This window comes from Xiphias gladius, chromosome 12 (genome assembly GCF_016859285.1).
Source record: "Xiphias gladius isolate SHS-SW01 ecotype Sanya breed wild chromosome 12, ASM1685928v1, whole genome shotgun sequence".
NCBI lineage: Eukaryota > Metazoa > Chordata > Actinopteri > Istiophoriformes > Xiphiidae > Xiphias > Xiphias gladius.
The window spans coordinates 10,097,501-10,109,911 of record NC_053411.1 but is presented as its reverse complement, the minus strand read 5'-3'; the positions used below and the strand labels follow the sequence as shown (position 1 = coordinate 10,109,911).

At 40.6% G+C, this 12,411-nt stretch overlaps 1 protein-coding gene across 5 annotated transcripts in view; it reads left to right on the top strand.

The window, feature by feature from the left end:
* Positions 1–12,411, top strand: part of LOC120797173 (glucosidase 2 subunit beta-like) — a 134,823-nt gene that overhangs the window by 102,241 nt on the left and 20,171 nt on the right. For 2 of the 5 annotated variants that reach the window (XM_040140543.1, XM_040140547.1), the window contains exon 13: positions 4,950–5,021. In XM_040140543.1, the coding sequence (XP_039996477.1) occupies positions 4,950–5,021 (72 nt within the window). Of the gene's footprint in view, positions 1–4,949; positions 5,022–5,512; positions 9,684–12,411 lie in introns of those variants that run through there. The other 3 variants (XM_040140545.1, XM_040140544.1, XM_040140546.1) reach the window with 3 other exon arrangements.

Below are 12,411 nucleotides of genomic sequence, written 5' to 3'. Positions count from 1 at the left end.
GTGTGACACGAGGTTGCTCTACACTATCAAAATAAAGCGTTGGTTTTCCATAAAGTTTGCTACCAAAACAATTAACCACGTCACTTTATATTGCTGAGTCACCTTTGACCTCAGGCATGCCAGCCGATTGTACTCAGTGTTACCTGTAAACCAATTAGCTAATGTTGACGTTGCTGCCGATTGCGTTGTCACCGTCAGTGAACTCCGACCACGCCGTCACATAGCAGTCTGGTGGGAAAAGGGCTTAATTGCTGTGTCTCTCTCCTTCTCCCTCTCTTGACTCAGTCTCAGTGGATTTAGGAGTGAATATGCTTATCTTTTTTTTTCCTATGTAGCCCAGTGAACACTAGTTAGGTGACTGCGTCAGAACCATAATTAACAATGGTTTGGTTGGGGAAGTATAATTGTAGTTTATAACAATGTGGGTCCTATTTTCATATTGTTGGTGATCATTCTTATCCCTAAAAACTATAATCACCGACTTAACTGAAATCTGGGAATATGAAGATGTTGTTAAAAATAAATTATCCAGAATTATCCTTTAGTAGGTGTACAAAGCCCTGGTAACATTTCATTTTAACGCTCCCATTTAGCATTTATGAGTGGTATGTATACACTTAATAAATGGTTTTTGATTATATTTATCATAATTATGTATAAACTGTTCATCTTCATTCTCCATTACAAGTGAGCAAGATTGATAATTTGACTGATACGTTTTATACACACTGTAAGAATTGCTTCATGTGTGTACGCATGCATATTTAAATATGATACATACAACTATATTATATTGTGTTAATCATTCTTTTACTCTTTATACACTAGTTATTGAGGAGTCACAGGAAAACTTATAGTTGTTCACAAATACATTAATAATCACTTAAAGATTTCCTTATATATCCTTATATCTACTTTCAGCTACATAGTAACATAGTATTAGTTTTTAAAAAAAATATTACATTTTTATACACTGCTTATAAATGCTAAAAATTTGAAAATTTAGAGTTAAATTATTACCACTCTTCATTATATCTAATATATATTAATAGTGATTTCTGTACTGGCAAACATTAAGACCGGGATGAAGTTTATTTTTGCATATTATAGAGTTTTGCTCCAGAAATCAGCCGATTTATGAGTGAACTAAGCCTGCAGTCGGATCCAGTGAAGCATGAAATACTGCCTGAGGGGCTAAGTAGTTGCATCTAAGATATTTATTCTCTTACTGTGTACCCTCCAGGTCCAGAACACCTGCCAAAGATTGAAACAGTGGTATCAACTTATCATGGCTAGTGTCAGAGCTGCATTGCCAGACTGTGACAGATCGAATGTGGGGGACAGAAAGAGAGGTAGTGAGGAGTTCAGGATCAGAATGGGAGGATCACTGTAGTCATTTTTTATCTGCTGCTCATTATAGCCTTCTAATGATTATCAAGGTTTAATCAGTGACCCAGCGGGTCTTCTTGTCACTCTCTTTCTTATCATTTGTATCCTGTACCCAGTGTCCCCCTTGCCACACGTCATCATCTGTTATATTTGCGGCCTGTTCAATTGGTGATTCATATGCACAGCGTAACGACCAGCACGCTCTGTTACCCTCTCACCCCCTTTTGCGCAATTTTATTTCTTTTTAACCTTCCATCGTCCCCTTTCCTCTGACTTTGTCTTTGTTGTCCTGGCTGTTTCACAGCCTTATATTTCCATCGCCATCACTCTCTTCTCCTCAAAGCCTTTGACACCGCTCATCCACCTCAGTGGATATTTCCTCCTTCGTGTCACACTGTGCCCATTTGGTAAGGATAGCTTGGGACAGTTTGTGTAAATGTACTTGTTTGACCTTTCTGCTGTGTCCCATTTATATAATGCAGGCGGCAGAATGTGAACTGTCTGTCCAGGAGACAGACAGCTAATCAACCTGCCGCTCCATCCGCATGTTGTGCTCGGCATTATCTCGCCTAACTTTTTTTCTTTTTTTTTTTACCCAGCGACACATTTTCTGTGTTGCTTTGCCTGCCTTTGTTTTCTCACAAGCTGCCACATGGAGGCGAGCATGCAAGGTCAGATAACAGTGCCCCTGCACATAAATAGCTTAGCTTTGTGTGTGTCTGTATGTGTATGTGTGTGTGTGTGTGTGTGTGTGTGCGTTTGCAGTCCTAGCCTGTCAGCAAAAGTGGGCAGGGATAGATGGCTTTGCCTTGAGGGTAAGAGGGTGATAGAGAGGGGGCAAAGGTACAGACATACAGGGGTACTCCCTTATGGGACTCAGTTGATTGCTTTTTCACTGCGTTACCCCCCCCACCCCTCTTCTGCTCAGTATACCTCTGTCTATCAGGTGCCATCTGTTTGTGGGCTCAGATGAGGATGTTTGTTGTTGCAGAAACACCTGCTTTACCAACTTAATGAATCTAGTGGCTTGTATAAGGAACAATAAAGCAAGTGTTGAGAAGGAATTCTGATTTATTTATTTTATTATTCATTTGTTTAGTATGGGAGGTTATTTGGCTAATATCACATTGTTTTATTTGGCATTTGGTTGTGCTTTTAAGGGATCTGGCTGAGAAATAGTTGTACATGATAAAAATTTGGACCAAAGCACGGATGAGATAAAATTTCTATTTCCTACCATGCAGCAGTTATGTAAGTTCTTTCAGGTACTTCAGGTGTGGGTTTCCTGCTAACTTGTCATATGATGTTGGAGCTGCCTGAGGGTGTTGACTGTCCTTGATAAGTTCAAGGCCAGCTGTGAAGGAACCTTTAACCAATGCTTAGCTCTTCTTTTACCCTGAATAGAGGAACAAGAGGGGGACATAACTGCCTAAACCAAATTTCATGGCAATCCATCCAATAGTTATTGAGATATTTTAGTCTGGACCAAAGTGGTGAACCAGCCGAGCAACAGACAAACATTGCTGGTAACATATCCAAAACGTATATAGTTTGAGAATAAAGTAGTATAATACAAATATATAAGATTACAGCCCAGTAGAAACCTTGCTGCACAGTGTCAAATTCCTTGGAGGGGCAATGGATTCTCAATAGGCTTAGTCATGGTGAGACACATTTAATTCTACTCTGAGCTGTACTGCTTACTCCGCAGTCAAAAAAGATGCTTCTGTTATTTTTTTCCTTGCCCTTATATCTGGTGGATGGGGGAAGGGGCATCCCCATCGATACATACAGTAGACATGGACAGATAAATGCATAAATGAAAGTCTCTGAGATGAGAGGCATTTAATAGAATCTGCAAACAAGCACATGAGCAACAGAACTCGGCAGCCAATAACGTACCTCTCTCCCACTATCCCCCTTTCTCTGATCTTCATCATTTTGTTTCCTTTCATCTTGCTTTTCTTTCATACAGCTTTTGAAATCCCCCCTGCACTTCCCGGCCCACATCTACTTACGCTACAGACATTTTTTTCCCTTCATCCTGCACTTTCTCACTCTCTCTAGCTCTTTGTCTCTCTCTCGTTGTGGTTGTCTGGGCATCCTCTGCTCTTTTATAACAGTCAGTGTAATGGTTCAGATGTCAAGGAAATAAGCCCGGCTGTCTTTTTCCCCTGTCGGTTTCACCATCAAGGTCTTTGATCAGTTTGTTACTGGAGCTAGTGATCGTGCCTCTTTCCAACGCTATCCCCAGCAGTACATTAGTGATGGTTGCTGCTAATTGCTAAGTCCTCTATACTCTTTGCCTTGGTGAAGGAGCTGTTGATGGCAGGGTAACTTGTGGCTCCTTATCAATCTTCTGTCCCAGTAGGTAGCCACTGAGCCTAGACAGAGTCTTACTGTTCAATAATTCTTCTCAGTAAAACACTGCTTTAGTACTTTACTTTTACTGTATTTACTACACTTTGCTTATCTAAGTTATTTTTTTTGTAGAGCCTGAATGGCAATGGACTTTTGAGGTAGATATTGATATTTCAGAGTTTAAAAGATACAGTTACAATTTTTTTTTGGCAACTTGGGGGAGCAGAACAAAACTGTATACATAACACTGACATATCATAACCTTGTAAAGTTGTTATTAGGAAAGAGTTGTCTATTTAAATATCGAGCAGATACGGAGCAACATTAGCTTTCATTTGGAGTTGTGTTTCTGGCCATCTTCTGAATCTAAATCCATATTCACGCTCATTTTATCCCTGGTCTGGTCTCCACTAACTCCTGGAGGAAATATCCCTTTAGCTCTTTGGCTGCTTAATGCTCCACTATGCTAAACAGCTAGTCACTAACTTTGTACAAATGATGTTTGTTGCTGGGCAGGTACTATACAGTCTTTTTAGCTAAAAAAAAACACTTCCTGCTCCAGCTTAAATTGATCCTGATGAAAGTGGTGAGAATGAATAAAAAAAATAATAGAGGTCATAAAACCAAAACAATGAGCTGAAAGACGCTAAAGAATTCTGTAGAGCTGAGGGGCACTGCTAATTCTACTACGCATTTCACATTACATCTAGTTTTTTGATCTATTGTAAATATACAAATATTGCATAGAGCAGCTTTAATATAAATACATAAAATAACTTTTTTGATAAGGACCCCTTATCTTTGGTTATTAAAGAATTAAGACCAAGTTATGTACTGAGAATTACATCTTACAACTGAAAAATAAACCTGACAGTGTTCCCTAGTGGGCCAGCTATGCAACTGTTTCAATTGCAAAAGATGTTTATCTTTTGCTATTCTAGGTTTTGGTACTTTCCAGCTGGAAAATACACCCATAACAACAATTCTGTGATAAACCAAAATCAGCCAATAATTTCAGCCATGCTGATGTTTATTGGTCAAGCTTTAGCTTTAGTTCATCAAAGCCTGGGCAAAAGAGCAGGAAAACACAATCCAACATGAAAATAACTATTGTGAGGTATAGTAAACCCACCATGGATTACAATCTTGTGTAATATTTTTCTCAGTGTTGGCATTGTGTTTACTTTTTCTCATTGCAGGTATACTTATACTCTGTGCCCATTCAATCAAGTCACACAAAAGAACACTGCAGGAACCGAGGTCTCATTAGGGTAAGTACCTCAATCACCTCCTGTTTTGTGTCCACAGATAAAATCTCAAACTATGACCTACCAGGGTATGTCAGGGAGAATGAAAATGTATTAAATGCACCGATCAACAATAAAATGAAACGTGTAGTACAAGAAAACCAGTCAGCTCAGCAATATGTAAATAATAATAATAAAACAAAAAAATTATGTAACGATGGGATGAGATAAAAACAAAATATAACACTATATACATATATGAAAATGAGGATTTATCTATAAAAGTAAAAGTGATGAGTAAATAAAACAGTATTCTACAGTGGGTATGTAGCAGTCCTGGTTCAATAGCGGCATTCATGGTTGACAGTGCATTTTTATGTAAGCCGTGCAGTAAACAGTAGACAGTGCAGACAAGCAGGTAAGCAAATATGCAATGTGGAATATTGAGATATATGAGCTGAGAAGTCTGATGGCCTGGCGGTAAAAAGTGTCCTTATGTCTGGTGGCATGTGCAGCCATTTCTTCTGTATTGTCTGCCAGACGTTAACAAGGAGAACAGTCTGCGTGCTGGGTGGCTGCGGTCCTTGATGATGCTGTGTGCCTTACGCAGGCACCGTTGGTGGAAGATATGCTGAATGGCTGGGAGTGTGTTGCCAATGATGTGCTGTGCCACCTCCACATTGCAGTTCCTGTCGACATTGCAGTTCCTGTACGGGACTGGGATGCAGCCTGTCAGCAAGCTCTCAATGGGGTTCCTGTAGAAGTTCATCGAATGCCGGCATTCATGCCAGGTTTCCTCAGTCTTTTCAGGAAATAGAGCCATTGGCCAGCTTTCCTGACCGTGGTGTCCGTGTGTAGTGACCAGGAGAGGTCCTGTGTAATGTGCACACCGAGGAACGTACTGCTGCTGACCCTTTGAACCTCAGCATCACCATGTGGATGGGGGGTATCCAACCTCCTGCTGTCTCCTGTAGTCCACGATTATCTCTTTAGTGTTACTTACATTGAAAGCGAGGCTGTATTCCTGGCACCAGCTGGTTAGTGTCTACGCCTCCTCTCTGTAGGCCTTCTCATTGTTGTCTATGATGTGGCCCAGCATGGTCATCAGCAAACTTAACAATGACATTGGAGCTGTGCTTAGCAGCACAGTCATAAGTGAACAGAAAGAACAAGGGGGCTGAGTACACAGTCCTGTGGTACGCCCGTGATGAGGATCAGTGAGACCAAGGTGTGACTGCTGATTCTCACCACCTCCTGATATTCGACCTCCTGCCAGTCAGGAGGTCGAATATCCAGCTGCAGATGTAGGTCTCCAGTCCAAGATCAATGAGCTTAGCAACACGTTTTGAGGGAATGATGGTGCTGACTGCTGACCTGTAATCAATGAAGCTGTAATAAATTGTAATCAATACAGAGCATTCTCACATGTATTCTGTATACAAGTTGAAGAGAGTCCAAGATGTCAGAAAGGGAGGAGCAGTTATGGGGTTTGACTAGTTGCTCGAAGCACTTCATGATGACTGATTTCAGTGCGACAGGGTGGATGTCGTTTAAACAGAAGGCCACTAGTTTCTTGAGGACAGGAACAATGGTAGATGCCTTGAAGGGGGCGGGGACCACAGACTGACTCAAGGAAAGGTTGAAGATATTTGTGAACACCTCTGCTACATGTTGACACATAGTGGGCATTATGTTGTCTGCATCAAACCAACCCTGTGGACAAGCACAAAAGATGTTGAGCGTATCCAGGAACAATGCGGAGGACTGAACATTGTCCCTGTTTTTCCCTTTATATTCCTTGATGCAGCATACTCCATTCAACATGCATCTGGGTTCATAGCTGTAGTAGCTGGACATCCCTGATGGACTAATGGTGGCTTTTGGAACAAAATCATCAGTGCACTTACTTATATAGCCAATGAGAGAGTCTGTTATGTTGCCATAAGTTGCATCTTCAAACATCTGCCAGTCAGCTGTCTCAAAGCAGTCCTATGAGACCTCGTCAGCCTCTTTGTTCCATTTGTAAATGACCCTGGAAACCCAGTTTTTCCTGTTTCAGTTTCTGCCTATATGCAGGTAACTGTAGGATGGAGCAGGGGTCTGCCAGGTTTATAGCAGTCTCTGAATGGGGTGTAATAGTGATCCAGGGACTGCTCTCCCCTGTTGGGATAAGTGATATGTTATGGGAGATATGGGATATGGGAGAACTTTCTTCATGTTGGCCCTGTTAAATTCTCCCACAACAATGAATGCTCTCTCAGGGTGTGAGTTCACCAGTCCATTTACAAAGCTATACAGCTTGTCCAGGGCTAAAGATTTACAAGCCTCTGGGGGATGTAAACAGCTATGAGGAGGACTGAGCTGAACTCTCTGGGGAGGAACAAGGTCTAACTTTGATGCACAACAGCTCCAAAACCTGGGGAGTGATGCATTGTTAAAACAGACATGTTTTGGCCCAAGAAGAATTAACCATAAAGCACACACCCCCTCTACTTGACTGGCCGTAGTCCTTCATTCTCTCTTGTCGGTAAACGGAAAAACCCTTCAGAGTTACGGATCAGTCGAGCCCACTGGGGTCCAGCCACATCTCTGTGAACACCAGAACATAAAATCTCCTAATGTCCATGCGTGCAGCCTGTCTAGTTTGTTGTCCAGGGACTGAACATTAGCTAGCAGAATACTAGGCATTGGAGGTCTGATGTTTCTCTGACGGGTTCTGCAAAGAGCCGTGGCCTGCTTCCCTTACTTCGTTTTCCTCCTCCGACGTGCAAGAAAGGGGAGTCCGTTGTTCGCGGTGTCAAAAGTTGAGCTAAGGCCCAAAATGGCTGACAATCTTATCTCCAAAAGTGTTGGAGATCATACAGAATGTACTATAGCAGCATATGTGCAAAAAGAGCCAATAATAAAAAGTAAATCCACACAAGTTTGCTGAGTTGACTTCGAGCTCTCATCAGTGCAGCCATCTTGTGGCGCCATCCGCAGTCCAAAAAGCTTTACATCATCGTGAATACATTGTATGCTGTGACATTTAGATTCTGTTGCAGAGCACATTCACACCTCTAATATAAAGCCAAAAAAATGGTTAATTTTTTTTCTGAAGGAGCTTTTTGGAATCAAATATACATTGTGTTGTCCTGGGTCTTTCATCCTCCTATAAAGCCATAACATGTCACCATTCTCAAAAAAGGGACCCAAGAGGACAACTCTAGGTAAAGAGTCTTTACAGGATCTGAAATGACAGCAGAATTAGAAAATGTAGAAACAACTGGACTGAATGAAAAGAATGAATAGGCAGACTAAAACTGAAAACCATGACAAGAAAGGTTCTTCAATTCTTATTTATATCCGTTACCGTATTTCCTCAAAGACTGACCGGGGCCTTTATTTACCTCAACTGCAGAAGGTAATGGGCCTCTATTTCTAATTCCCTCTGTTAGATAAGTGTAATTGGTCAGATTCTAGTATGATGCCCTCCCATTTGCCCTGTTTAAAATGACTGCATTACTCTGTTAAAAACTCAACACTTCCTGTAACCATTTCAAATTAACAGCCTTCTAGCGTTTCAGTGGACAGAAACCCTTCATTTAACAACATGGCTTTTATTGTGAAACATATGCAGGCATACCATATAAAACAATGGAATTAAAGGACGACAAAGCAATTTGGATCAGAACGAAGGAATCAAACAATACAAAGTGTCAGTTAGAAAAGAACTAGCACAGATGGTGGTCTTTTGATTCACTAATCATGATATTCACCAATCATGCTATTTTCAACAATGATGAAAATAGCATGATTGGTGAATAGCCTGATTATATTGTTGAATTTATTAAAATAAAGCAGTAGAAATGTACATTATATCAAACTTATCCACCTTTGTTTTTTTTCCCGGCCTGTATTTGGGCGCCTACCTTTTTTTGTTTGTGTCAACTACACCCTAGGCCATTATTGGAGACCTGGCTTTTAAATGACTACCAGTTTTTATTTGAGGAAGTACAGTAGATAAACTCACACAACAGCATCCTTCATTTCATGAATTGACCCAAAACAAATCCCACCACTGCACTCCTATGAAAGCTCTTTAATCATTGTTACAGCGCTTGTGTGAAGTTACCCTGAAACCAATATTTGCGCTATTGATTTTTTTTCTTTATTGTTATTCAATCTCTGTTAGGCTTCATATGACCTTTAATCAATTGCTAACAGATCTCTATTATAGTTTTAATACCTTTTGATCAATGACAAACGGGGCGAGTTTCATATACTGCTGGGGTTATATTTCCTCAGCTTCAAAGGGTTTCAATTTCATCTAAAGGATTATGCTCTGGCCTTTTACCATCCCCTTGGGATTGACTGTGTCGACTGCTGGACATTGGTGTGTATCAAAATGTGCTATGAAGGATTCCACTCAGTACCCATACAATTGCACCTTTAGATGTCACAGGACAAGTTCAGTTGTTTTCATTCTTTGTTCCCCAGGAGTGTTTGTAAACTGATAAGAAATGAAATTGCTCAAAGGGATCAGCAAAAACACTACCTACATTCTAACAGTAACTTTCTTGGTCAAATATGTAATCCTGTTTTTTTCCCCCTACTGACTGAGTTTGAAACAACGGCTGTCATTTAGCTGCCGACCTTTGCTTTTAAAATCACATTAAACCCTCATTTCCAACTTCTCATCTTTGTAACATCTCTGTCAAACAGATAAAGAAAAAAATGTTTATATCATACTGATGTTTTCCTTGTTTTTTTTACTTTTTCTCTTCTTTGAATTTTAGATTTGAGGTGATAATTACGGGATGTCACCTCACTGTCCTGCTCCACTCTCTCATTAGCCTTAACCGTCAGCCAGCCGACACTTTTATAGGGTGCAATTATGGATACGCTATTCCATCGACATTGACACCTCTCTGGGAAAAAAAGCTTTTGCGATTTGCTGCAACTCTTCCCTAAAGAGGAGGACTCAATTGCATTGCTGTTTTGGTTGTAGTGGGCGCATAGGCTAACTTGTTTTGCGAACAGACAATATAAATGGCCTAAATGATCACGGAATATTTGCAACACCATGTCAAAACATTTTGACTCCTTTGAGATATAATGCCCTTAGACTTGACTTGTCTTCTTTTGGCAGTTGAAGTGCGATGTTAAATATAATTTATTAGCAATTACCCCTCTCTGCATATATAGTTTTGCTTTCAGATGGCAAATTAATTGGAATCTAAAGCAGGGCTGTGTTCTTTTTTGCACCGCCACCTCCCACACTACCCACTCACTTTTGGAGCGGAAAGTGCAATGCTTCACCATGTTTTTAGCGCAGGAAATAGGAAGAACAGAATGCTAACTGTGAGTAATGTGACCCCAGAGCTTCTGCCTGCCTGTCACTCATGATGGTATGGAAGGGCAGAAGGACCAAACAGAACCAGTGGTCAAACATGTCTCCAACTCATGTGAGTTGGTCACTTTGTTTGGAACAAAATTGCTGCCAATCAGGACTCGGAAAAATTTCAAATATATATTTGTTTTCCACATGAAATGCTGTAAGACTGATGTACCTGAATACAACAGAAAAGCATGATCCCATTCCCTCCCTCAGAAAGATCAGAGGAATTTTTGATTTTCCATTTACCTTAGCACGTTAATGTCAAAGTAATGCTAGGTTGATACTTTACTTGTTTCATAACATGCAAACACAAAAACCTCATACGTATTTTCTGGGTGTTGGCAGGCGGTACAGCACTATATGCTGTATTATACTATTTCCAGAGAGTATATGTGGAACGGTTTTGGGGAAGGAGGGGGAGGGGAGGTACATGAATCATATCTTGAATGCTGGGAATAAAGTTAATTTTTTATCCAGACCGACCATCAGTCAGCCCTTGCGGGATATGGCTGGGCCTCCTGATATCAATCTGCATGGAGGCATCCTCCTTCTCCCCAGAGGGGGTGAGGGGGGGGGCGAGGGGAGTGCTTTGATATAAACAGCAGCATTTATCACATCTGCTCCAGCATCCTAAAGGACAACCATGTGAGAAAGAGAAAACGGGGGAGAGAAGGAGTAATAGCATTAACATGTGTGGCCTGTCAATGAAAGTGTGAAGCTGGAGCTGTGACTACTGTGGCATTGACATGCCTAATACTTGCTTGTACCATTTCGATTAATTTCTATTAGTTATATTATGTTTTTTAAATGGATGGTGTTGCTGCTGAATTCTGATTATGGCTCATGGCCAGTGCTCAGTTTGTGAAGTGTGTCAAGGCTCATAAAAGTTAAAATTGTTCCCAGAGCCCTAACCTTCCTTCATGCTTGATTTTGCAGCATAGTTGGCATTAGACCATTAACAATACAAATGTTCTTAAGGAACAATAAATCAGCCCTGGGAACACTTTCTTTTGTAACCGCTTGCTCTTATATTATGGCCACACACATTTCCATAAAGATTTCATAAGGCACAGCAGTCATAGTATATGCTCCCAATTATCTGTAAATGTAGATATTATACAGCTCATATTCACCTCTTGAATTCCAATGTCTCCATTTTCCATTTCACTTTTCTGCCTTTCGGTCTCAGCAGCTCAACCGCTTCCTGAAAATGGCTATTGTAACAATAACATCAGCAACGATAATGATAATAGAGTAGAAGAAAATGCTTGCATTGCGACAAACACCATCCCACTGTGACAGCGTCGTCCATCTTCATAATGTCCACACCCCCACCCGCACCAGACATGCTGGGTACAATAACAGGACAGCAAACACGGGGTTTACTAAATGCAGTCCATCTGAAAAGACAAACAAATACACATATACGTAAATCAGTAATCTGCAGTGGCATACAGAGTTGGTGCTGCTTTACCGTCTTGTATGAGCTTACATAACATGAAAGCATTGAGTTCATGCTTTGTTACAGGAAGAAACAAAACACATCCACAGACAGACAAACACAGTGAATACAAACAGAACGTTGATCATCCTTTGTCACCAGCATGTCACATTAATTTCCTGTCAGCCTCAATGGTATTGATGTGTTTCTCTACAATATTACAACTGAAATGTGTGTTCTATTAGTGATAGTAAATAATGATGAATTGAACGTGGTCCATAAAGTCAAAGATGGTGGTTGTATTACACCTATCCAGCCCCTTCCCCCAAAAAGCTGATCAGTTGCTTTATAAAGAACAACCGCGAAACATATCAAGCCAATCATGTTGTTGCACTCACGCAAGTGAAACCTTGCACATGTGTATTAGAGGTATAACCTGTAGAATAGAAGCATCTTAAACCTTCATTTGGGGAAAAGTCACCAAACTTTTTAAGCGGTTTTTATCAGTTGACTGGTGATTCTATACATGCAGTTTTTATTTCCTGGTGACCATTGACAGTGAAGTTATGGCTCTCTCACCAGGGGCCTGGTGT